Genomic DNA, 25,467 nt, shown 5'->3' with positions numbered 1-25,467 from the left:
TTTCTGCTTCTAGTTCTGAATAAAAATATTCAGCTAATGTTTTTATTACTCTAGAATATTTTAATTATAAATTTGTTACCAAGCTTTGACAAATGGTAATAAACACCCATGAGAAGGCTGAGTCTCAAACTTTTTGAGAAAGCAACATATTGAAGATGACTGTTAAAAAAGATATTCATTTCTGTAGAGGTACTATTCACAAAGAGTCATTGTGGTCTTTAGAACAAATAAAATCACCACTAAGAAAGATATATACAGAAACACCTAATTTTTCAAGCAGATGACCTGCTAGTACACTGCTGTGTTTCAGCTACCACAAACATTAAAGACATTTGAAATTATGAGTGTGCTCTGCATGCAGCTCTGGGATGTATTTGATTCGCTGAAGTACAATAATGTCATTTCACTTCAGATCAGCAGCAGCAACACATTTTAAGCACTCATACAACATTGCAACTTGGCTATTACTTTAGGATCTCAAAAGGATGACATGGATATTAATAAACAAGTTAGCAGTAACTCTTCATTTTGCCAATTGTAAAGGACACTGATTGTCTTCACAGCACAAGAGTCTGGTCTTGTCACAAATGGTGCCCTTTTCCCTGAGTTTCCTTTGTGGTTTGCTAGGCATGAGGACCGGTTGGCTTGGGAGATGTACACGTCCTTGCTCGGCACTCTTTCCATTACAAGGCGGAGTTTAGGAAATCAAGGAGTTCAGCACGGTTTCGGTCTCTCTGTGGATTAGAAAAGCAGTTCTTATAAATCACTCATTTGTTCAGTAAACAATTTAATTTGTTAAGAAGTCAGCTTGGAAGTGCACGTTTCTATTACACAGAAACTTAAAGGACCACTCAAGGGAGACAGAAAATCAGTTTTCTCACAGAAACAGAATAGTACTCAATGAGCCTGACACTCCACTGCTTTGCATTCTGTGTAGTAATTTACACCTGTGTAAAGTGGATGTCAACTGCTACCAAATCCAGATGGCTGGCTATCATGATCCCCTGTGTTGCACGGATATATATAGCTATACTGGGTGCAAGACAGTGAAGAATCAAGCCAGATATGCAGCCTCAGGATGCCTTCTAAGGGTGGTCCCTTATACGGGTTTCACTCTGTTTTTCTGAAAGTAGCAACACCTATGTTATAAAGAGTCACAGTTTAGAATGTAATTTTATGAACAAAACTTTTATTGCAAATACTAAATTGTTTGAACAAGTGGCACAAATGTATTGACCTCATCAACAGTAGGTATCATAGCCACTATAAATAATCAGATAAGGAACTATGAAGTACCATCATCTATACATCAGGCAGTTTGATTCTTAGGATAAAAGTGGCAAAATCAAGTCAGATTCAGCATGGCTTGAGGGCAGCAATAGCCAAACAATATATTTTTGACTACGTCTAACCTCAAAATGGTCAGTGTAATATATCAACTATAAAGTGAGCAGTGATCATTGAACAGTTAGTCAATCAAATTCAATAGCACTGGCTAGCCAAACTGAATGCCTGCTGATTGGTGTCTCACAGACTGCAGACAAACAAGGGGAACTGCCGAGAAGTGTGAAAATATAATTTGGATCGTGACTCTCAAGCCTCCATTTAATTGTCAAAATTTAACTATTTCACAGCATCAGCCATCGACTTACCGCAGTGAAGACACCACATTAAGTATCAGAGGGGTAGCCGTGTTAGTCTGAATCTGTAAAAAGCAACAGAGGGTCCTGTGGCACCTTTGAGACTAACAGAAGTATTGGGAGCATAAGCTTTCATGGGTAAGAACCTCACTTCTTGAGGTCACTTGCATCTGAAGAAGTGAGGTTCTTACCCACGAAAGCTTATGCTCCCAGTACTTCTGTTAGTCTCAAAGGTGCCACAGGACCCTCTGTTGCTTTTTACACATTAAGTAGTTCTAAGTACGTATACTTCAGCTACGCTATTTTCGTAGCTGAAGTTGTGTAACTTAGATTGACTTAGCTGGCCGCTCCCCCCTCTCCCCTCCTCCAGTGTAGACCAGGCCCAATGTAGAAACCCAGGACACTGGGAAGGTGGTAGTTCTTCCTCTTTCATAGAAGAGTTAAAAGTAAAACCAACTATAAATCACACCAATGGAGAAAACCGTAGCGAACTCAGGTCTCCTTACTTAAGTTAGACAGGCACCCTTTACATGTCTGAATATCAGAATAGTCCATGCACACATCATAAAATTATTTTATGTCCAAGGGACTAAAATCTAGTCTCTCTCTGGTGACCCCATAACTACATAAAAAATTGCACTCAATTTAATGCTCTTAAAAGTACAATCAGCTCATCTACACAATGCAAGTGATCTGGGAAAATAGAAAAAGATACTATACTCCCTCTTTTGGGACATACAGACCATTTTCAGCCATTTACCTCTTTATCCTTTTTAGTCTTCTTTATTTTCATCTTAATTTTTTTCCCTGTTATCATACTGTAGTTTTCAGTCTTCTTTTTGTCTTTAAGGTACTAAAATGAGATCATGCACTGTGATACATTTCAAAAAATAAAAATATGCTCACACTTTTCTAAACAACATTATATTAATAAGCACATTTTATCATCATGCAGGGATCAGACGCTAACTTCCCTGTCCTGGAGAGCAGAAGCTAGGCATGCTGTGGCCAACTGTATTCCAGTTCCCGGTGGGCCTTTTATTTCGTAAACACTTGTGCATGGGGAGGAATGGGAGCGTAACAGAGCACTATGAAACAGACATCGGCATATGTACCTTGGAAAGCTGGACAGGTCCTGGTTTCTCTCTCTTTTTTTTCTTTTCTTTCTTTTTCTTCAGCTTGTTCTCTTTTTTCCTCTTCTACAAGTACAAGACACGTATGCAAAGCTCATACTTCTCACAGAAGCACAAGAGAAAAAAACACAACCCAAATATGTATGAACTCACAAATTTCCTGCTACTGTCCTGGAAGTCACTTTTGCCATAGCTCCCCACGCCTGGACCAACTCTGGGAGATGTATTAATGGGGGGGGCAGCAAAGAGGTTGATGTTTGTTAAGGCCTAGTGACCCCCATGATCCCAGGAAACAGAAGTGGTGGTGGGTTCCCTGACCCCGTTTCTGGGGGTCTGGTCCTCCCTGCCTCACTAAATATCTGAAATCCCTGAGCAGAAAGTGATAGAAATAAAAAGTATAAGACAGTGTAAAAATGCAGATTACATTGTTATATCTAACCTGCTTATATTTTCTTGATGGATACGACAGGCTTATTAAGCTTAAACAGAATTTAGGAAAACCTGTAGTCTGTTCCACATTACTTTCAAAAAGTTATCATTTGCTTCTGATGTCCACAAACATTCGGTGGAACTGAAGCTAATACATTTCTAAACATAATGGTGAATTCATTCCTTTTTGTGCTGCCAAATGATGGAGTTGGTTGCAGAAATGCAGACTAGATGCAACGGTCTTCACTCATCATCCCATTATGGCATTTTTATTGCAGCAAAGCTACCACAGTAGAATTGGAAGCTGTTTTATACAGCACCAGTCACACAAGGTCCCCAAGGTGTATAACAAGAAGTTTCATACCGGTAGTGCAGTGATTGCATAGACAGAGACAGCAGGTCAGTAATATAATTCATACCAGGGTCCCCAATTCCTCTCACAGAGTGCCTTAAATTCTACCTGCACCCATTCCAGACACTACTAGAAGAAGCTCCATTTAATTTCTCCTCTGAAACAGTCAATTTGTACATTTTAATTTCAATTCATTTAATATCACCACAGAAATGTCTCCTTTTAAATGAACAATTATGTTCCTTATTTTGATTCCCAGGTGAGTTTTAATCACACCAGAATACAGTAGCATCTAAATTTTTTTTACCTGGATTGCTATTTATTTCTGTCAGCAAATATTTACCTTTTTGTTGCGTTTTTCTTTTTTCCTTTTCTTTGATTTAGACTTGGGAGAATCTAAGGGAAAAAAAAAAAAGAGTCTAATTTACAATTTTAAAAATATGGGTTATTTTACAGATTAAAACATTGAAATTAGTACAGCAGGAAAGGGACAGTGTTGCAAGTGTGAGTAAGAAAAGAATACTTAAGTTTGGCTAAAATATATGAACCTTGACACAAAATGACGCAAAACACAAACTCCGTTTGCTGCCACCTTGTGGTAGAAGATCAACATTATAAATCCGTAATTCACCACCAGTGATTACTTGCATCAATATATTTATATTATTTCAAACAAACACTATCTGTTTCTGCAGCTACTGTCACAAATTATGAACCTATCCAACATAATACCTCGATCAGTGTTTCTCAACTGATGGGTATGTGACTCCCAGTGGTTACAAAATGAAGTTACAGAGGTCATGAGCCAATGGAAAATTTTATTACAATCTAAAGCAAAGACAACCTCACTTCCACACTCTCCCCTCCCTTCCCCTTCAAAGTCAAGTATCCTATCAACCACTCAAAACACACACAAATTATATGGCCTTGTTGTTATCACGGATACATTTTTTATTTTTATGGGATATGTAGAAGAGTTGTGAAAATGTTTTGACTTTGTGTAAGGGGTTGCCAAGCTGATAGTCCAGAGAACAGATTATAAGACTAAAACTAAGTGATTAGCTCTATAACTTCTTTAGACTAGTAAATAAAAAGGCTATATTAAAAGAATGTTAACGTTGCAGTGTAAAGCGCTCAAAAGTTAAGAAATGCCAGTATTTTGGACCCCCTGTGCATTGATACAGTCTTTAATTATATAATTACATTATTTTTTCCACAGGACGCATTCAGTGCACAGGATGGACAGTGCTCAATGAATGGGCAGTGACGCATTATTTTGTTTTATCCTTGTTCAATGTGTGGCCCTAGGCCTTGTTTACTCCACACTATTCAAATCCTGCTCTTAATTTCCTCCTGGGCTTTTCTATGGCACTAATCACTACAGTATCTTAGTGCTTTGCAAACATTAATAGTTTAGCATCTCTGTGAAGTGAGAGGGTGGGATTATCGCCATTTTACATATGAGAGAACAACTCGCTATGAGCTTGAAGGGTGGTTTCCTCAAGCGTTGAGAACTAGATTAAGGTCCCCCGGTGGAGTAGGGTCTCTATTGTGAGGAAAAAGGTCGGTTAAAGTTGAATGCTGAAGTCACAGGGTGCACAAATACTGAAAACCCCAAAACAGGTAAGTGAAAAGCTGTAGTAGCAGCCAGGTGGACGTTGATGGAGCTCAGTGACAAACCCAGGGTTTTTAAACTCAGTGAGTGAGGTGTGACTCAGAGAGTGATAATAATACCTGCTGGGTGCACCTGGAATAGAACTGCTTCCACTTTTGCAAGTAAGTCTTTCTTGTGGAGGGTTTTCTACTATTCAAACAGCACATTCTGTACTTTGAAAGAACATGCTACTATGCCCAAGGGCCATCGAGGAGCCAGGCCTTGAAATGTAGTGTGGGTAGACTGGGATGACTATTGTGCCCAATCCTGAGGTCCGTAGGTCTGTGGTCAGAGGCAAGCAAAGAGGTAGCCACAGAGGCAGGCAAATTGGGTCCAGGAACCATACCTGCCTCAGCCAGGTTGGTGCTCAGGAGATGATGACTGCTTTCTCTTGCTTTACTTTGTTTGGGAACTTAAGGCACAATGGTATTAGGGGACAGACACAGAACAGAGTTCCAGGCCAATGGGTGAGGTGAGGGAGGCATCTCCTAAAGAGTTGCAGCTACATCCTCTCCTGGAGCAGAACTGCTGGTATGCTGTGTTGAACAGTGTTGGAAAGAGGTCTATCCTTGGGAATCCCCAGGCAAGAAAAACCTTTCATTGGATAGGATCACCCAGTTCCCATTCGTGGTCCTGGCAAAAATGTCTGGTCAGTGTGTTTGCTATGGTGTTGTGCAGACCTGGCAGACATGCTGATGGTATGTCAATTTGGTGGGTTATGCACCAGTTCCAAAGTCTGTATTGCCTCTGCGCACAAGGACTGGGATCTTGCTCTTCCTTAGAGGTTCTTATAGCACATGGCCACTCTGCTGTTCATAATGACTCTGACCAAGTGATCCTTGATCTTGGGTAGAAAGTGGATGCATGCCTACCAAACTGCTCTGACTGATGGGAAGAGAAGACTCCTGAGGTGTCCATCTGCCTTGTTCCATGAGGTTCTGGAGATGAGCTCCCCAGCTTACTAGGGAGGCGTCTGTAGTGATGGTCTTTGTGGGTGGTGAACACAAAAATGGGACTCCCATGCCAACCTTGTGGGGATCCTTCCATCAACTGAGAGAGTTGACAACTCTCAGAGGGATAGACAGCTGTTTGGAGTGGTTGTGGTTGTTGGAGTGTAGATGGTTCTGGGCCAGGGTTGGAGGCATCAGGAGAGCAGCCTGGTGTGAAGCGTTATGAACCTACAAGCTGCAATATGGCCCAGAAGCGGCAGGGTATGTGATGACATTTATTAAAGTTTGTGCCACCTTTAACACTACATATAATAAAACTTGTACTGCAGTCTTGTGTGCAAATTCAACACTTTATTTTAAACATGTAGTTAGTATGTACCAAAGTAAGAACCAGAAAAACTGACTAGCAGCAATCAAAACGTACAACACAATAACCAAACTCTGTGCCAAAACAGTGGAAGATGCATGCTGCCAAATGACACAGACAGCTATTTCTGGGTGTCCCCTGTCCCTCTGTTGTCCTTGGCCTTTCTGATGCATTTTATATGTGCAGGTCACAACTGGACAGGGGTGGATGAATACACAGGTTACATTTGTCTGTTCCATATGCTAGTGTTCATTGCCTTGATTGAACTTTTGCTCTTATAACATGACAGTGTCTTATTAGTTAAATTTGGGCTCTAATATGCTCATTATAGTTTTATTTTATATGGAACACTTTGTTTCCAATATTTCTGCTTCTAATCATTTGAATCGGTTCTTTGTTAAATAAACCAATACTAGCTTTCTCTATAAACAAATCTAAGTCCTGGGTGTTAAGTGGAGTTGGGTTCTACAGTGTAACTGGTAAGCTGTGGTGTATTGTTCCTTTGGGGGTCCAGTGGAACAGGGGCCGGACCCTATAGGCGGATGTTCGGAGGGCTCGGGTTTGGAGTGTGCCTATCAGTAACCTGTCTACAGAGAGCAGGGCCTGTGGAGGCTTGGAAGGCAGTGCTTGTGTTGCCAGAGACTAGTGGTGTTGGGGAACTGACCCCCAGCAGGCATAGACAAGGCTTCCTCGTGCTAAGGCCAGGTGGTAGCGAGGTGCCTCACAACCTTGGGTACTCCCAGGAAGTGTTACAGAGGAGGCTCGTGAGTTACAGAGATAGCCCTAATAAGCACACCCCACCCTGGAACGTAACCATCTGGAGTTCCTAATCTGTGAGAAGTTCACATTTGTCACCAGCCAGTAACGAGTGAAAATTCCTCAGAAAGAAGATGCTGATTTAGCACGGAGATGTAGTGCAGCCTCCTTACAAGCACCCTGTGTCCACGAACAGACCTGGCTGATTGCCAGCCGCAGGGACTCCTAACACACAGACAGCCATCCTCTGCTGTAATTTGGATTCATATTTAAGGCAGCTATGAACTAAATACACACACTGGTTTTGTTTGAACAGCCAGGGTTTTTTGAGACTCAGTTTACAGGCAGTCCAGGCCAGTACAGGTGTGGCCTATTTATAAGCTGTGTTGTATTACATAAGAAGAGTACATGAGGCTATTTGTGGAGCCCCCACCTATATTCGTAACAATCAGCAAGTAACTGGTCTATGTTTCATGATAACTGCTTAACTTTTCTTCCTCATTTTGTGGGGTCCATTTTGAATCCCCCGTGGTGCTGGAGGAATGGAGGGTGGAGGATGTTAGGGGAATGGTGTGGGATCCGCACTGAACAGAGGCATACTAAACCCCTGGCTTATATTAATAACTTCACAGGGCTCTAAGCTGGAATCCCTCCCATCCATACATTGACAGCAGAAACTGAGTAGGCTCTGGCACTTGCTCTGCTGCAGGTTCTGTAGGCAGCTGTTTCCCAAGGTCATCTCCAAACAGCGCTTCCGAGTACAGACCCAGCTGTGCTCTAGTTGCTCTGGTGGCATAGCCTCTTTGGCTACTGGCCACAGCACCAGGGTCACTTCAGGCGGCACCTGTGGCTGGGAAGTTATAAGGGTGCCATCCCTGCCCAGCAGATTGTCATACACCACTGTGGGCTCAGCGCTCATTACAGGTCTGTTGCGGGGTATGTACACCCCGTCACGGGTGCCAGGTCACGTATGGCAAGAAGAAGAGGAAAAAAACGTATAGCAGCCCGTTAGGTCCCTTGTTTGTCACCCTGACTATCGGATGTGGTAGTATGGCCTAGTGCCCAGTGTCAATAAAGCAGCCCTTCTGCCCAGGGCAGCATGGCTCAATGGCCACAGTCAAGAGTAGCCCACCTAACAATAGGGATTGTGTGGCCTATTGGTCTGCTGGGGAAGTGGGGTACCAGTCGGGGGGGGGGGGGGGGAGCAGCGCCCAGGGTAGGGGAACTCAGACTCTCGCTGCTCCTCTGAGTCGCAGCCCAGGACCCTGGCGGTGGTGGGGGTGCTCACCACCGAGTCAGTGGTGATCCTTCCGCAACATGCTGACTGGTTCCCCGGTTCACTCACTGGAGAAGAGTCTAAGTCCCCTAGACTACTTCCTATTCTTCCTCCCTCGGCGATGCGCCACGTTCCCCTGGGTCTCTGGGGTCCTCGGGTGGAGTAGCTCCTGCTAGCACGGTCTCTTCTCCGGGCTCGTCAGGCAGCCTGGAGTCCGTCTGGAACTCTGCGTCCTGTGGCTTATAGTCGGAACCTGTAGCAGCTCCCTGGAGAGAGCCTGCAGTCTGCACACCCTCCCCTTTCAGCAGCCTGCCCGACACGACAAGTGATTAGAGACAGGAACTTCAGGCAACAGGAATAAGTGCACTAGCCTCCCGCCAGAGGCTTGAGTAGGCATTCGCTGTGCATTGCACAGATGTGACGCGGAGCCGGGACAGAGGCGAGTTGGGCTGCTTCTTTTTATACTCTGCCTCCAGGCTGAGCATGCCCAGCAGAGTCAGAGGGGCGGGGCTTCCTCAGCCTGCAAAGCACAGTTAACCCTTGTGGGGCTGGTGCAGGGTAGGTACACCCTGTCCCAAGGTCAAATTCCTTGTAAAAGAGGCAGGAAGACAGGGAGTTCCCATAGGTGTCATTAAAATCTTTATGCATGTCTACGCTACAGACTTTTGCCGCCTCAAGTTATAACAGCATAAAGCCACCGCACTTAGTGTAAAGTTGGCAGTGTACATACTCAGTGGGAGTGCTTGTTTCGATGTAGAGTACAGTGCACCATGAGTAGGTATCCCAGTGTGCAACTCGACACCGTTCAGTGCACTGTCTTTGGAGAAGTATTGGCAATGCATGGGGAGGCAGAAACAAGTGGCACAAGGGCATGACTGGGACTGCAGCATCAAGTTCCCATCAAGCAGTTTTCTCCATCCCATAATGCCATCTCCATCCAATAATTTTCACACCTATCTTGAGAATCCCACAAACCTGCATGGGACTTGTCGCTGTCTGTCATCTCTGACAGATGCATGGAGTCTGCACAGCTCTGCACTATTGTCATAAGCATTGCAGCACAAGATGCACAATCCTCTGGTATTTGCAGAGCCGCTTGGAATGTGATGATTTCCTGGAGGGTAGATTACCCGTGGGACATAGGGAGAATCCATTCAAGATTGGTGGTAGCATTCATAGAACAGCTGCAAACAGCAGAGTGCTGCTTCTGGGCCTAAGAAACGAGCACAGACTGGTGAGACTGCTTCATAACGAAGGCTTAGGATGAGCAGTGGCCACAGAACTTTCAGCTGCACAAGGCCACATTCCTGGATCTGCGCGCTGAGCTTGCCCCAGCCTTCAACGCAGGTGCATCAAAATGAGAGCTGCACCGTCAGTGGAAAAGCGAGTGGGGATTGCACTGTGGAAACCTTCAACACCAGATTGCTACTGGTCAGTGGAAAGTCATTTTGAAGTTGGAAAACTGTGGGGTCTGTTGTCATGCAAGTGTGCAGGGCCATTAATCATCTCTTGATAAGCAGGACTGTGATTCTTGGCAATGTGCAGGACATAGTGGATGGATTTGCAGCAACAGAGTTCCTGAACTACGGTGGAGAGACAGACAGCACACATCCCTATTTTGGCACCAGACCACCTTGGCACAAAATACATCAACCGAAAGGGCTATTTTTCTATAGTTATGAAAGTGCTGGTGGATCACCAGGGATGCTTCATGGGTGGTGTTGGCTGGTCACGGAGGATACACGACCTTTGCATTGTTAAAAACACAGGACTGTTCAGAAAACTACAAGCAGGGACCTTCCTTCCTGACCACTGGATGACCATTGGCAATGTTGAAATGCCAATAGTCATCCTGGATGACCTAGCCAATCCCTTACTTCCCTGGCTCATGAAGCAGTACACCGGCCACCGACAGCACCAAAGAAAGATTCAACTACTGGCTCAGCCGGTGCAGAATGACCGTTAAATATGGTTTTGGTAGACTGAACGATGCCAGCGTCCCTTCAGTCACCAGATTGGATCTCAGTAAGAAAAATCTCAATGGTTATAGCTGCCTGTTGTATCCTACATAATATCTGAGAGGCAAAGGGGGAAAAGATGCTGCCGGGGTGGAGAGCGGCGGTGGAATGGTGTCTGCTGAGTTTGAACAGCTAGACACAAAGACTATCAGAAGAGATCAACATAGAGCTATACAGCTTAGGAAGGCTGTGAACACTTATAAGTCTCAGTCTGCCACAGCACTGGGTTGTGGTGTACCATGTCTACCTGGCCCTGCTGTTTGGGAGCCTGTTAGCAACTGTGTGGTGCTTGCTGCACATCTACGAACAGAACATTGACAATGCACCTACTAATGGGGAGATGCTTGCTGTACGTTTATGATTATTACACCGTGTCACTGATTCAATGGGTTGCGTACGAGGGTACAGTAAAACTACTTTCACTGCCACCAGGCATTATGCAGCATCAGTCAGAAACTAATAAAGATAAATCATTTTCAAACAATAGAGTTTTATTGACTAACGAAAACATTTTTAAAAAAATCCTGTACAAGTAAATACATTAAAACCTTAATAAAAATAGGACAGAGTGTAAAGAACAGGAAGGAACATTCATGTCCATTTTAGCTACACATACTCTCACCTGTGAGAGCCATCGTTCATGTATGTGAAGCTGCGATTGTCCTTACTGTCCCCGCAGTGTGGAGTAGAGATGCGGCCCCAATGCCATGTGAAATGCTGAGGGAGCGTGTAGGGAGGCGCTATGCTGCAGTTCTCCATGGACTGCAAAGGAAGGCAAACCTAGGATTCTTGAATGTGGAGGTCCACAAGAGTCTACAGCATCTGTGTTTGCTGCCAGAGCATCTGTGTCTCCCTCTTCATTTTCTGATGGGCCTCCTCGGCCTTTCGCCTGTCAGCTCTTTCCCTCTCCCTAAAGTCTATGATATTTGCCCTCCAAGCCCACTCTTCATGGCCCAATGCAGCCCTGGCTTGCAGGGTCTTACTGAATACGTCATCCTGAGTCCTCTTCTTTCTCATCATTTGGCTCAGGCATTTTGCAGGTGTGGAGGTGCCACGAAGTGTCGGGGAGTCAGGGCCCTGCACCCCTCTTCCTGGGATTCACCGTGACTCTCAGCCAGCCAGTAAAATGGAAGGTTTATTGGACAAAAGGAATGCAGTCTAAAACAGAGCTTGTAGGTACAACCAGGACCCCTCAGTTAAGTTATTCTGGGGGGCAGGGAGCTTAGACCCCAGCCTTGGGGTTCCTTGCGTTCCACCACCCAGCACAAAAACAAATCAAAAAACTCCTTCAGCAGCTTTCTTCCCCCTCCCCCCAGCTTCTCCTCTCCTTTGTCCAGTCTCCTGGCCAGAAGGTGTCACTTCTTCCAACCCCCTCCTGGCTCAGGTACCTTCCTTCAAGGGAAGTCCCCCATCCCCAATGTAACTCCCCTGCAACAGTCCCAGGTCAAATCCGCCCCGCTCCCTGTTGCGTCACAGGAGGGAACCCCTCAAGGTCACAACAGCAGTAGCAGCAGACAAAATACAGGGTTTATATGTCAGTATAGTCATAAAAGCAAGCACAAGTTAAAATTCAGAACTCCCTTCCCCTCGCTTCCCTAAAGTTTTAAACACTTATTGACACTTCTGCTTTGGAGCGCTTGTGCACGGCCCCACTCAGAGCACCAGCCATGGGGAGTATGGCCTAACGGGGTAAGGGAAATGAGGAGGGAATTGCTTCGTTGCATGAAGCTATATGGGAGTATAGGACAATGGCTCTGAAGACTGGCACCATTTTCCACAAGCAGTGGTGATTTTAGCTGATCTCACTCCTGAGGGCGACAAAGCCAGAGAGCACAGTTGCTGCTGGTATCCTCAATCTGCCCTTGCCTGTATGCTGCTAGCCTGTGTACTGCAATGGTACCTGCCAAAGTTATCACTGACTGGCATAGGAAAGTGTCCAACTATGGAGGAAGAAATAAGGCTGCCATCCCTAGAAAGCTTTGGCAGCAGATTGCAGAGTACCACTACAAATGTTTCATCAAGATCTCTCAGGAGGATTCAAGGGACATCCTTGTGTACATAAACAAACTGCTCTGCGTGTCTCCCCATCCCCTGCCAAAAGAGAATGAAAAACAAATAATAATTCGACCTCTCATAGTTGTACCTTTACCTCTTCTAGTCTGAGTAAATTAACAAAAAGTCAACAGCAGTCTCCTGCTAAACTGGGGGTGCCACTGTAATGGGAAATAAATTTACACTTACCCGAGGTTCCGTCCCCTGCATCAAGCTCACCTGTGCTCGACTGACTGGACTGCAGCAGAGTCTCAAACAGGGCCTGGCTTGCAACATAGCTGGAACCCCTGGTCACATCCCCTACCCTCCTCCTGAGTGTTCATGGCAGGGGCCTGTGACTCGGGCTCCTCCAAGGAATCCATGGTGGTATGCGGGGTCGTGATGAGGTGTCCCCAAGATATAGCCCGTAGCTCTTTGTAAAAGCTGCAGATCTGTGACTTGGCACCAGATCGATTGTTGGCCTCTCTGGCCTTCTGATATGCTTAATGCAGCTCCTTTACTTTCACACAGCACCGCTGCTGATCCCTGTCTTACCCCTTGTCCTGCATCCCCTGAGCAATCTGCTCATAGATGTCAACATTTCTACAGCTGGTCTGTACCTGAGTACTGAGACTCTGGGCAATGTTTGGGAAATAGTGGATGGCTTTGCAGCAATGGGATTCCCTAACTGCGGCGGGGTGATAAATGGCACGCATATCCCAATTTCGGCTCCAGACCATCTTGTGAGAGTACACCAACAGAAAGGGTTACTTCTCTACGGTATTGCGCGCGCTGGTCGATCACAGGAGTAGTTTCACTGATATCAATGTGGGGTGGTCAGGGAAGGTGCATGACACATGCATCTTCAGGAACTCTGGCCTGTATCGAAAGCTGCAAGCAGGGACTTTCTTTCCAGACCAGAAGATTCCAATAAGGGATGTGGATAGTGCCCATAATGATCCTGGCAGACCCAGCCTACCCCTTATTCCTGTGGCTTACACTGGAAACCTTGAGAGCAGCAAGGAACGCTTCAACAGGTTCAGCAGGTGCAGAATGACCACCGAATGTGCCTTTGGCAGATTAAAGGGTCACTGGTGCAGCCTTTTTGGCAGATTAGATCTCAACAATGAAAACATTCTCCTGGTCATAGCAGCCTGCTGTGCTCTGCATAACATAAGCAATGGAGAAAAGTTACCCCGGGGAGAAGCATTTAGGTAGACTGCCCGGTGGCTCATTTTGAGCAGCGAGATACCAGGACTATCAGAGGGGCTCAACGGGGGCTGCTTGAATGGGGGAGGCTTTGAAGCAGCATTTTGACAATGAGCCCCAGTAATGTGTCTTTCTTTTAATGCATTCCGCCAGGCATTGTTTACTTGCTGCCTTGAATGATCCTTGTAATGACTGCTGCCAAAGCACTAATTGTAGTCTGCAAATATGACGATTGCCACTGTATAAGAATTTCAGCAGCAACTAGTGCATGCAGGACACAAAAAGATTCCTTTTATTTCTAAGTCTACATTTTTATTAAACAGCAATACACAGATTTCCATTTCCTACAAGGGACATGACCCTGAGGAGTACTGTCTCAAATGAGGCTCTCACAGCTGTGTGCAAGTCCAGTTGTCATTATGAAACGTGTCCCTATGGGTCAAGGGCAAGGGGTACTGCGACGGGCTGGGAACATGCAAGGAATGTGAGTGGGGAGTCTGGGGATGGTATGGAATGCAGTTCTGTACAGGCTACAGGGGAAGTTGAGCACGGATGTGCTCTGCCTGCAGTGCAATCAGGGACCTCAGCATCTCTGTTTGGTCCTCCATCAGCTTTATCATTCGCTCCTGCCCCCGTCTCCTCTCCTGGCTATCCATTCTGAGTTTTTCATTGATCGTCTCTCTCCAAGCTCTGCTCTCGCTGTCTGCAGCATCAGTTGATTGCAGCAGTTCTCTAAATATGTCCTCCTTACTCCTCCTGGTTCGCCTCCTTATCTGATGGAGGCGCTCCGCCGGTGCGTAGGAGGTGGCCCTCAAGGGCACATCTGCAGAAGCAAAAGAAACAATAAACAGAGGTAGTATTGTGAGTGCACTCACAGCCTTGAATCATAACAGTTACATACACCTCTTTCTCACTTTCCCTTAGCAAGTACACAGCACAGCGAGAGCCCAAAACATGGTGAGTTTGGCCTGGAAGGGAGGGAGAGGGAAGGGGCAAGATGGGACAAAGGGTCTAGGTGGTTTCCGAAGGGGATCACTCCAAGCGCCTAGGAACACTACTCTGAATACTGGCACTATTTTTCACAGGCGGGGGTGATCAAAGCTGATATCTCATTCCTGAGGGTAACCAAGGATGCAAGGGTGCATCTCCTGCATGCATGCAGCTTCTGACCGGGTCCGTATGCTGCTCGCCTGTGGCTTGCTTTGATTCCTGGAGAAGTAATTGCCGATTGGTGTGGCAAAGTTTCCTACAGCGGGGGAAGAAACAAAGCAGTTCTGCCGAGGAATCTTCGGCAGAGGATTGCAGAGTACCTCCAGGAAAGTCTCCTAGAAATCACTATGGAGGATTCCTGGGACATCCTGGTGTGCATTAACAAACTTTTTCGCAGGGCCCCCACTGCATAGCTGCACAGGGTAATGAGAAGCAGATGCAAAGAGTACCTAGTGTTAATTTCTATCCCTTATCCCACTTTTATCATGTAACAAAATAAAGCAGAGCTCAATCTCCTGTCACCATGCAGTATCAAAGCAAAATGAGTACTTACCAGAGCTCCCCTTTCCTGCATCAGGCATGCCACAGCTGGAGTGCTTGTACTGGCTAGACTCCTCCGGAGTCAAAAAGAGGTCCTGGCTCGGCTCGCCAGGCCATCAGACGACCCTGTCGCATGTCCCACATCCTCCTCCAACTCCACTTCCTTGTCCACCACTTTATCCCCAGGGTTGACTCTGCTGGCTGCTGCCTCCAGTCTCCCCCGAAGTATCCAAGGGACTCTTGGTGGTGGAGGTAGGGTCACCACTGAGGATGGCGTGCAGCTCCTGGTAGATGTGGCATGTCTTCAGCGCCACACCAGAGCGACGGTTGGTCTCCCTTGCCTTCGGGTACACCTGCCTCAGCTCCTTGATCTTAGCATGGCACCAGTGCACGTCCCTTTTGTGCCCCTTCTCCTGCAGGTCACGAGCAATCTGCCCATAGGTACCAAAGTTCCACCCTCCTCAGCCTCCTTGCCCCACAAACTCAACAACTCGAGTGTACTCCAGGCAGGAGTGCATTTGCTGCAGAAAGTCAGCATGGTCAGCTGTGCATTTGCTATGTGAGCTGTCCACGCCGACTAAACAGGAACAGGAATTTCAAAAATTCCTGGGGCTTTAAAAGAGAGAGAGGAGCGTATGCCTGCAGACCTGCAGGTCAGCAAAGTTCAAACTGCTGACCAGAGCAGTCATGATGCACATTGTGGGACACCTCCTGGAGACCAATTAGAGCAACATAAGCAAGCACAGTGTCCACACTGGCACTGCATTGCTCTATGCTTCTTGTCGAGGTGGTTTTATGTCGTCGGCGTACCAGGAGAGTTAAATCGGAGGGAGGAGCATTGCCATCGTTTTGCCGATGAAAGCTGCCTTTTGACGACAAAACTGTGTAATGTAGACAAGGCCTACAGGTGTGGTGACACTCTGGGGCAGAAGAACTATACATCAGTACTTTCAGAAGATCTCTCTTCGTACATCTCAGTAGATGCAATACAGGTTCTTCCAAAACTCAAAGATCCTCTTGCAAAAGGAACCTAGTTGGTACCAACAAAGTAGGGCACCATGTGGCTGGTTAGGATGAAGCTGATGTTATCAGGGATGGTACAGCTGGACGATCCATATGGTCCTTTCGCCCATTACCTGTAGAAGTGGGTCACAGTCAAAGACAGTTTCTTCAAGGAGTCCCTGGTGACTGGAGGACTCTGAGATGGGTACCCGTGTCAGTGTCCAGTGAGGCTGTTTGCTGAGAGATTTCTCAGAGAGCACCATGCTGCAGATAATCTTTGAGGATGTAGGAACCACAGCAGTACTCATACCAGACGCAAGGTATACTTGCCACCTGATTTCGGGGACGACTTCTCCCTCTTCTTAGACCCTCTGAAGCTGTTCCCAGGTCTCCGCTTGTTGGAGTCAGAGCTGTGAAAGTTGCCAGGGCACTCAGGTTGTCTGAGGCCAATATCCAAGGTGGCCTGAAGTGATAGCAGGTTTCAAGGAATGCTTCATGAGGAGAAGATTGAGCCTGTTATCCCTCAGATTCCTAGACCTGCTCTTAAAACCAGTGCAGACCTTGCACTTAGATGGAACACGTGACTCTGAGAGAGCTGGAATGTCCATCACTAAGGCAAAAAGACCTATTACAGGTCTGGCAGGGTTTGCAGCCTGAGATTTTGGGCATACCCCGCAACAGAGAAGGTGGAAGACAAAGAGAGGCCAAGGTCAGGTGTGGAAGGGGTGTGGGGGGACCCCCAAAAGTACACAGCATGTTTGGGAAATTAATAAAATATATTAAAAGGAGGTAAGACTAAAATAAGTCAGCTAGCTAAAACTTTGAAGCTAACGGATACCGCAATGCTGCATCTCTAGTTGCAGGTTGCTGAGAAGGATCTGGAACAGTGGCGGGTCCACCCTCCTCTATATGCTCTTGGATGGGAGCACAGGGATGCACATGGTGCAGATGTGGACCCCACAGACATTACTACCAAAGATCTCGGATTGAAAGCACGCAGGCACACAGACACCTAAAGTGGAGCACCCATAGGGACACCTAGTCAAAGAATATTTACATATCTGCTTAACTTTAATCATAAAGACAAGGGGAATGAGGTAATATATTTTATTGGACAAACTTTTGTTGGTGAGATAGACAAGCTTTCGAGCCACAACTTTAATCATGAGTGCAGTCCCACTGACTTCAGTGGGACTAGTCCTATGAGTAAACTTCACACCTTTAAGCGTTTGCAGGATTGAGACCAAAATTCAGATTAAACCAAAAAACTTTAACTTTGGTCTGGACCAGCAGGCAAAGTAGAAAAAAATTCAATTGTTTTGTTTTAAAACATTTTAAATGTACACAATGTTATTTGAGATCTTACTTGTTGCTTTGAGTGAAAAGAATTTCTAATGCTGATTAGTTAATTTACATGACAGCACATGCAGTGTGTAAAGAAGCGCTTGAGTAGCTACAGGAAGTGGTTACATGAAAACAGTCTGAAGAAACAGACAGCAAAAGTTGTGCACTGACTTGTACAATTATTTCCTGGTAATTAAGCTACATTAAAGTAAGTGTGTGTAGCAGCACTGTTAGAACGAGTAAATACACACTCAAGTGCAGTAATGGCAACTTACCTCTGCCACTTGAACTGCTTCTGCTGCTTGAAGAGGAGGAAGATCTTGATGAAGAGCATGAGGAGGATGTAGTAGTAGTACTAGCCGATGATGTTGATGAAATGGACGATGATCTGCTTCTGCTGCGTTTTCGCTTTCTCTTGTCTTTCCCTTAGGAGAACACAAGGTCTGGTTCATTAGGTTTCAAATAGTGAGAACACACAAGCTAATAACTTAAGCTCAGAAAACACATTTTTATAGAAATTAAAATTTAAGACAAGCTTTGGTGAATCAATTAAAAAAATAAAACCATTGTCCTTGCCTTCTGTCATTTCCAACATAATTTAGCTAATGACAATGCTAAGCAATGCAATCAAACATTTTTACTCATGCAAAACATAGTATGCAAATAATACAAGAGAGTCTTTCTGCAGCAGCTATTGTCCTAGACCAGTGGTCTCCAAAGTGGGGTGGGCAGAAGAGGATCCTTCGGGGTGCGTGGCAGGAGGAGTGCCACCAGAGCAGTGCCGCTTTGGCAGTTTGGGTGGGCTTATTTTTGTTTGTTTGTTTTGGTTCGGCAGTTCGGGCAGGAGTCTGAGCGCCCTTTTTTTTGTTGCTTGGGGCGGCAAAAATGGTAGAGACGGTCCTGTGGCGCGGCAGGGGGTGCGTGCTCAAAAAAATTTTACTGCTAGGGGTGCAGTCAAAAAAGTTTGGAGACCACTGTCCTAGACTAGAGTTTGATTTCATGACTCCCACCTCTGACTTTCATCTCTTCTTGTGATGTAGCGCATGGTGTTCCACATTTCTCATCACGTCTGTTATCCATATCTAGTGAAAAGAAACATATATGAATATCACCAAAAAGGCTTTCTTTGAAACTTACATGTACAATGCTAGTTGAGATCAGGGAATGTTTCCATGATCAAGTCCTATTATTTAGATGGGGAAAGAAAAATAAATATCAAACTACACCAGGATGAAACATAGGAGTAGTGTCTAATCTTGCTATGCCAGGAATTGCACAAAAAGTCCCAAGTATGTATGAATATATATTATATGTACACACACACAAAAATTGCATTCATACTCACCACTTTTATATTCATATATATAAAGTGTGTGTGTGTATAAGTTAATTTAAGACTGATGTAACTTGATTAAATCTGAAAAATTCTGTGAAACTACATGCAGATCATTGTTCAAAGCACATTTTAAAACCAATTTTGCAGACATTAAGTTTGTACATAATTAAAAAAAAAAACATGCTATATACTGCCTTCTATTCAGAAAACTCGCCACAAAGGGCTTCATATGCTAAATACAACACAAAACTACTGAAATGCGGTGACCTTTGGCATGGAGCACTCAGCAGACAGTACACATCACATTGCTCAACAGTGGCAAGGAGAGGGGGAATTTTGGCTAGGATACCAGGGAAAACACACACACACACACACACACACACACACACACACTCTCTCTCTCTCTCTCAAAAAGTGCCATGTTACCTTTAACATCCATGCATAACACAAGAAAATGTTCCCTATAGTGCAATCTTACATCAGCAGGAAGATGACCTGGATGATTTAGTAGGTCTTTTCCATCTTTAAATTCTATGATTCTAATAGACAGAATCTGTACTCTAAAATTCTCATCTGACATGCACAAAATTGTTTTGTTTTAAACTCATGGTTTTCCAGTTTCTAGTGCATTCTGATTTTAAAGCAGTTTACATTAAGAGATCTTTAAATTGGAAATTAATTCCTAAGAACATGAAGTGGTTCATTTTCATAAGTTTTACTCTTGCTTAATTCCCATAAACAAGCTAGGGAAATATAGACTAGATGGTGCTACTATAAGGTGGAAAAAACTGTTCCGATAGAGTAGTTACAAGTGGTTCACAGTCAAGCTGGAAGGGCATATTGAGTGGGATCCCACAAGGATCCATCCTGGGTCCAGTTCTATTCAATATCTTCACAAATGATTTAAATCAGTGATACTCAGAGCTCAGTGGTTAAGGAGCAAACCAATGATCAATATTACCCAGAAGAGCCATAGTAGTGTGAATTCACGGTTTCATTTACTGTACTCTCACAGCAAAATGTATACTTATTTTATCAAATACAATTGGTTAATAACATAGTAAAAGCATCCTGATTGGTTAATAATTAAATCAGTGTTTTAATATCATGTGCTGCAAAGAGCCACAGGGGAGACACAGCCACTTGCGGCTTGCGAGCACCTCAGTCTGAGTATTACTGATTTAGATAATGGCATAGAGAGTACACTTACAAAGTTTGTGAATGACACCACGCTGAAAGCGGTTACAAGTGCTGTGGAGATAGAATTAAAATTCAAAATGATCTGGACAAACTGGAGAAATGGTCTGAAGTAAACAGGATGAAATTCAATAAGGACAAATGCATAGTACACAGAATGGGAAACGACTGCCTAGGAAGGAGTACTGCGGAAAGGGATCTGGGGGTTATAGTGGACCACAAGCTAAATATGAGTCAATGTAACACTGTTAAAAAAAAAAAATCATTCTGGGATGTCTCAGCAGGAGGGTTGTATGCAAGAAACGAGAAATAATTCTTCCACACTATTCTACACTGATAAGGCTTAACCTGGAGCATTGTGTCACATTCTGGGTGCCAAATTTCAGGAAAGATGTGGACAAATCGGAGAAAGTCCAGAGGAGGAGAACAAAAATTATTAAAGGGCAAGAAAATATAACCTATGAGGAAAGATTGAAAAAAACCTGTTTGCGCTTAGTCTGGAGAAGAGAAGACTGAGGGGGGACATAACAGTTTTCAAGTACATAAAAGGTTGCTACAAGGAGGGAGGGAGAAAAATTGTTCTCCTTAACCTCCGAGGATAGGACAAGAAGCAATGAGCAAAAATTGGAGCAATGGAAGTTTAGGCTGGACATTAGGAAACACTATCTAACTCTCAGGGTAGTTAAGCACTGTAACAAATTGCCGAGGTTGTGGAATCTGTGTTATTGGAGGTTTTTAAGAACATTCCTGATAGGTGGTCTAGTTATTGCTTAGTCCTGCCTTGAGTGCAGGGTGTGACACTATGCCCCATATTCTTCATAGAAATATTGTTATAATATGGATTACAGCATATCTAAGATGTATGTTTTGCAAGATGGCTCTATAATTGGAAAGGTTATGAGGTACTGAATATGATTATCCTATTTGTATGCATGTATCATTTCTGTATCTGAAGTTAGGAATATTGACTATGTAACAATTACAAGTGGGCTTACACCTGGGGAATGCCCATGAGTCAGAGTGCAATCAGTTTGGATGGGCCATTAGGGAGAACAATAGGACTTTGAAGATGTTAATCTCCCACCTTCCTGAGAAGCTGCCTGGGATGCTACAAATGGCTTTTGACTCATGGCTGCTTTGACATGTGATCATGTCACCTGGTACTGGACTCCACCATAGAATACCAATATTTTTCCTCTGAGGGGGGTGGGAACCTCACTGGCAAACAAAGCGTTCCCGCCGTATGTAAAACCTATTTAAGACAGGGGAGTGACTTAATCAGTGTTCATTCTTCACCGAATACCCACTCAGGATGACTGCTGAAAACATCTAAGAAACAAGGACAAAAGGGGGGGGGGGGGAGGAGAAGAGCTGAGCCCAGGCGGTGTCTGGCTTGTGAAAGAAACGCCTAAAAACAACATTTAATGTGAGAAATTACTACTTGTAAGCAGTTTCTTTAGTGTATTAAGCTTAGTTAGTTTTATTTGCCCTGCTTTGATCTGTTTGCAATCCCTTATAATCACTTAAAATCCATCTTTTGTAGTTAATACACTTGTTTTTGTTTTCTCTAAAACCAGTTAGTTGAATTTATAACGGGGGGGGCGGGGAGGGGGAAGAGCTGTGCTTCCTCCACATTGAGGGAGGGGGCGAGTTTCATGAGCTTATGCTGTATAATTCTCTGTGCAGCACAAGACAATATAATTTTGAGTTTACACTCTAGAGCGGGTGTGCACTTAGTGCTGGGCAATTCCTTAGCTGAAGCCTTCCCACGCAGAGCTGATTTCAGTGTTTGTGCCTTTCTGCAGCTGGGTGCATCCCTACCTGTGTGTGCCGGAGGAGGCTTGAGGGCCCAGCTCAGGAGGACAGCGTAAGGGAGCCCAGGCTGGTGGAACAGGCAGGCTCAGTGGTACCCCAGTACATCAGGTGGCCCCTCAGAGTGGGGGTGGGGGAAGAACCCATCACACAGGGGACTGGACTAGATGAGCTATTGAGGTCCCTTCCAGTCCTACACTTCTATGATTCCATTCATAGCTGTTTTAGTGCAGGTCATTAGTACTTAGTGTTCAGCTGTTAAGATGGTAGGAGATTAGAGCAAAACATCCATGCTATGTGACATCCAGTCAACATGATCTCAGAGCAGTGGAGGGCACACAGGTAAAGAGACAAACCTGCCCTGGCATCACGCAAAGCAATGTGGGATAGCAGTTTGCAGACTGCCAAGCTGGTGGAAATGGGCAGAGCGCACACATTACTCCACACTAACTCAATACACAATGAACTTAATATACTTTCAAAGTGAATTACAGAATTATTAACTGGCCAATTAGTATACTTTGAAGAATTGTGTTGTATGGACACAAGTCACCTGAATGCACACCAAGAAAAGTTATTGTGGACTAAAACCCTGTGTAAACAAGCCCGTACTGTCTGCAAATATAAAGTTAGGATAATACTTATCTACTTTTCAAAAGGACATATATATGAATACTATAAGTGAATGATTATGTCATGTAAGCTCTTGAGACGGTGCTACAAGGAGATAGACTTGGAAATTTATTTAATCCATTTAAATTCCCGGAGACCTTGAAGGGATGAGGAAACAATGCAAGATGTTGATAGCATCACTTAAATGCAACTTTATAGAAATAGTTAAATTAAAAGTTCATGCAAATTTAAATCATTTAAAAATTCTCAAAAGGAGAAAAACTGCTATGATCACGATATAAGCTTATGACAACAAATTAATACTGAATTAAAACTACTCTCTGCATCAGGTGATCTAACGCCAAAGGGATCGCACAGCATGAACAAACTTATGCACCTTAAAAACACAGGCACAATCGGGCTAAGATAAACATTTCAGGGTTAACAGGTCCAAAAATGAATCTACTGTAATAATAAAAATCTTTCATTTTCCTGTTTTTAATCATAAAATTTAGTGCCAGGGAACTAAGAAGATTATGATGTTCAGCATTTATTATAGATTTTATTCAAAAGACTGAATATAGTGGCTTACGTACAAGTGCAATCCTGAAAAATATCAGAAAACCAAAATCAAGTCAAAATACTCTTCTTTGCTAGGCAACCTAATACACAGTGCAGGTTCATTTGCAACTGCAGGTGCACATGTGCATGGCTTTCTGAGATGACTTCTGAAAGTTAAAAATGTGCTTACCCCAACACAGCACAGCATCACACTGTGCGCCACAACTGTGAGCCTCACTGTTTGAGAGTAAGGACTGAGAGCATGTGGAGTCAGCAAGATTAGCTTTGGGAAGGGATATATGTCTCTCTTTCAATCCCTTTTTGTTAGAACAAAGATTGCCCTTCAATGACCAGCGCTTGAGGAAGCATATCAACCACCTCTCAATTAGTGAGCAAGTCAGTGATATGCGGAACCACAATGTGGCCAACTCTAGCAATATTTGGTGTTTTATTTAAAACGCCAGCTCCCGGAGTCAGGTTATTACAGGAGAATCTCAGCTTCCATTAAAAAAAGCAAATTACTGCTGCTCAGGGCAGTAGAGAAAACCATGGCCCCAAGCGCCCTCTAAAGGTGCAGTGAGCAGAAGGCAGCAGAGAAACCCCTGCCCTACGTTACCCACAGGGGCTGGCACTAGGGACGCCGCAGCACTCCGGACGTGGGGTGGTTTCCATCACACGCAGGGTTTAGGGTTCGGGTCCATGGCTCACAGCCAGCCCCACTGCACAGATTGCTCCAGCTCCCCTGGGGTTCTCGCTAAACCTCACGGGTTTGAAGCCACCCGTGCGATGTCGCGGGGTCTGAGCCAGATGTTTCCAACACGGGGCGGGCACAGAGGGTCCAGCCAGTGAAACCTCCCCGCGCGACTGGCCGCGATGTACTCGGGGGGCTTCTGCCAGGGCCGCGGCCCGGGCGCAGCTCAGCGCCTCGCTCCCTCTCCCGGCGGGCGGGCAGCAGGGAGCTCCCGTGGGAAGCCACCGGCCGCAGCGGGTGCCGAGGGGGCACGAGGCGGGCGGTGTAGCGCCGCGCGGGAGGGGCCGGGAGAAGAGGAAGGAGACGCCGCTCCCAGCACTTACCAGGGCCCAGGTCCCGCCTCGGACTCCCCACCTTGGCGTCCAGCGTCCCCGTTACCCGGAAGCACAAAGCTGACCCCGACCGGAAGGGAATAGGGGCTACATCCGGGAGATCCGGGTGGGACGGGCCCGAGTTCAGAGCAGGGGGTGTCTCCCAATGGGACAGCCTATGTGCAGGCCTCCCCCCCCGTTTACCTCGCACATGGTGCGTGCGGCCCGCCCCAGCCCAACAGAGCAGCTGCAGGGGGCCACGCCCAACGCAGGGGGCGGGGTCACGGCTGCCACGTTCCGCGCGGGCTCTATGCCAGAAGCTACTTGCGAATGAGGGTAAATCAAGGGGCGCCGTATGCAAATGAGCATGTAGGTGCGTCTCCTGCTGGTGCCCGGCCCGCTGCGGTGGGTGTGCGTCAGCTCCCCTCGCGGCGGCCCGGCGCGTGCCTCAGAGGGAGCCGCGGAGGGCCCGGGAGATCCCCCCTCCCGGGGGCTTGTCCTACACCGTCCGCGGCAGCCCCTAGCAGCGCTTCCTCCAGCGCTCGCCCCGGCGCTGCTGCTCCGCTGGGCGCAGCTCCGCCCCGCCAGCTGGGCTGGAGTCTCCAGCCCCCGTTTTTCCCTATGTGCCTGTTCACGGCGGCCGGGGCAGGCCGCGATTGCCGGGGAGCGACCCTCGCTGCTGAGGTTACGCTTTGTAAACAGCATCGACACGTTGTCAGCAGCACCTGGCCGCAGCCTTCGGCCGCCCTGAATGCTCGCTCCTGCCTGTGGCTGCGCACGGGGGTGAGCCGGGGTGGCAATGGTTGTGTCCGTTTGTGCGCCAGGGGCGAAACGCATTGCGTGCCAGATTGGACAGTGTGCCTTGCTTCTTTACCACATATCCATTTTAATCCACTTTCCCCTCAATTACCTTACGCAACAGTTTGTCACTATGGCTGCTCACAGCAAGTCTGAATTTTTCCTGATGAATTTGCACAGGGTAATCAAATAACATACTTCATATCCCCTAATTGCCACTGACACTAAAAAAATCCCAATAGGAGCACAAACCTAGTTTTCTGTGCTAACATTGCAGTCCACATGTCTGCAGCTTACCTATGTATATGGTATTGAGACTTCTAAAGATAAAAGTCAAGATACAAGAGCTATTCCAATCCCATTTTACTTTAGAGAGGTTTTTTTAAGCAGGTGTCAGG

The 25,467-nt window shown here is 45.6% G+C and overlaps 1 protein-coding gene across 2 annotated transcripts; it reads right to left on the bottom strand.

Moving 5' to 3' along the window:
* On the bottom strand, window positions 1-24,021 carry LOC128834538 (corepressor interacting with RBPJ 1-like). 2 transcript variants are annotated; one of them, XM_054023426.1, is made up of 7 exons: window positions 23,830-24,021; window positions 18,702-18,773; window positions 17,967-18,116; window positions 3,898-3,950; window positions 2,756-2,839; window positions 2,401-2,493; window positions 1-734 (listed from the first exon to the last, which is right to left on the bottom strand). In XM_054023426.1, the coding sequence occupies exons 1-7, from the start codon at window positions 23,879-23,881 to the stop codon at window positions 684-686; spliced, it is 555 nt and encodes a 184-aa protein (XP_053879401.1). In that variant the 5' UTR covers window positions 23,882-24,021; the 3' UTR covers window positions 1-683. The 2 variants fall into 2 exon arrangements, with proteins under 2 accessions (XP_053879401.1, XP_053879400.1); XM_054023425.1 differs by lacking the exons at window positions 1-734; window positions 2,401-2,493; window positions 2,756-2,839; window positions 3,898-3,950 and adding an exon at window positions 14,085-14,638 and having other exon boundaries at window positions 23,830-23,996.
* Between the last annotated feature and the right edge of the window lie 1,446 nt (window positions 24,022-25,467).

Source organism: Malaclemys terrapin, chromosome 3 (assembly GCF_027887155.1).
Source record: "Malaclemys terrapin pileata isolate rMalTer1 chromosome 3, rMalTer1.hap1, whole genome shotgun sequence".
Taxonomy (NCBI): domain Eukaryota; kingdom Metazoa; phylum Chordata; order Testudines; family Emydidae; genus Malaclemys; species Malaclemys terrapin.
The sequence above is the reverse complement of the archived record's forward strand: the minus strand, read 5'-3'. Positions and strand labels throughout refer to the sequence as shown.

Excerpts from the sequence above, each read along its gene's own strand:
- LOC128834538 (XM_054023425.1), bottom strand. The coding sequence starts at position 23,881 with ATGGAAACCACCCCACGTCCGGAGTGCTGCGGCGTCCCTAGTGCCAGC. Across the intron at positions 18,774-23,829 it reads CGTCCCTAGTGCCAGCCCCT|ATATGGATAACAGACGTGAT; the intron begins GTGGGTAACGTA and ends TCTTTTCACTAG. Across the intron at positions 14,639-17,966 it reads AAGCAGTTCAAGTGGCAGAG|ATGTGCCCTTGAGGGCCACC; the intron begins GTAAGTTGCCAT and ends TTGCTTCTGCAG.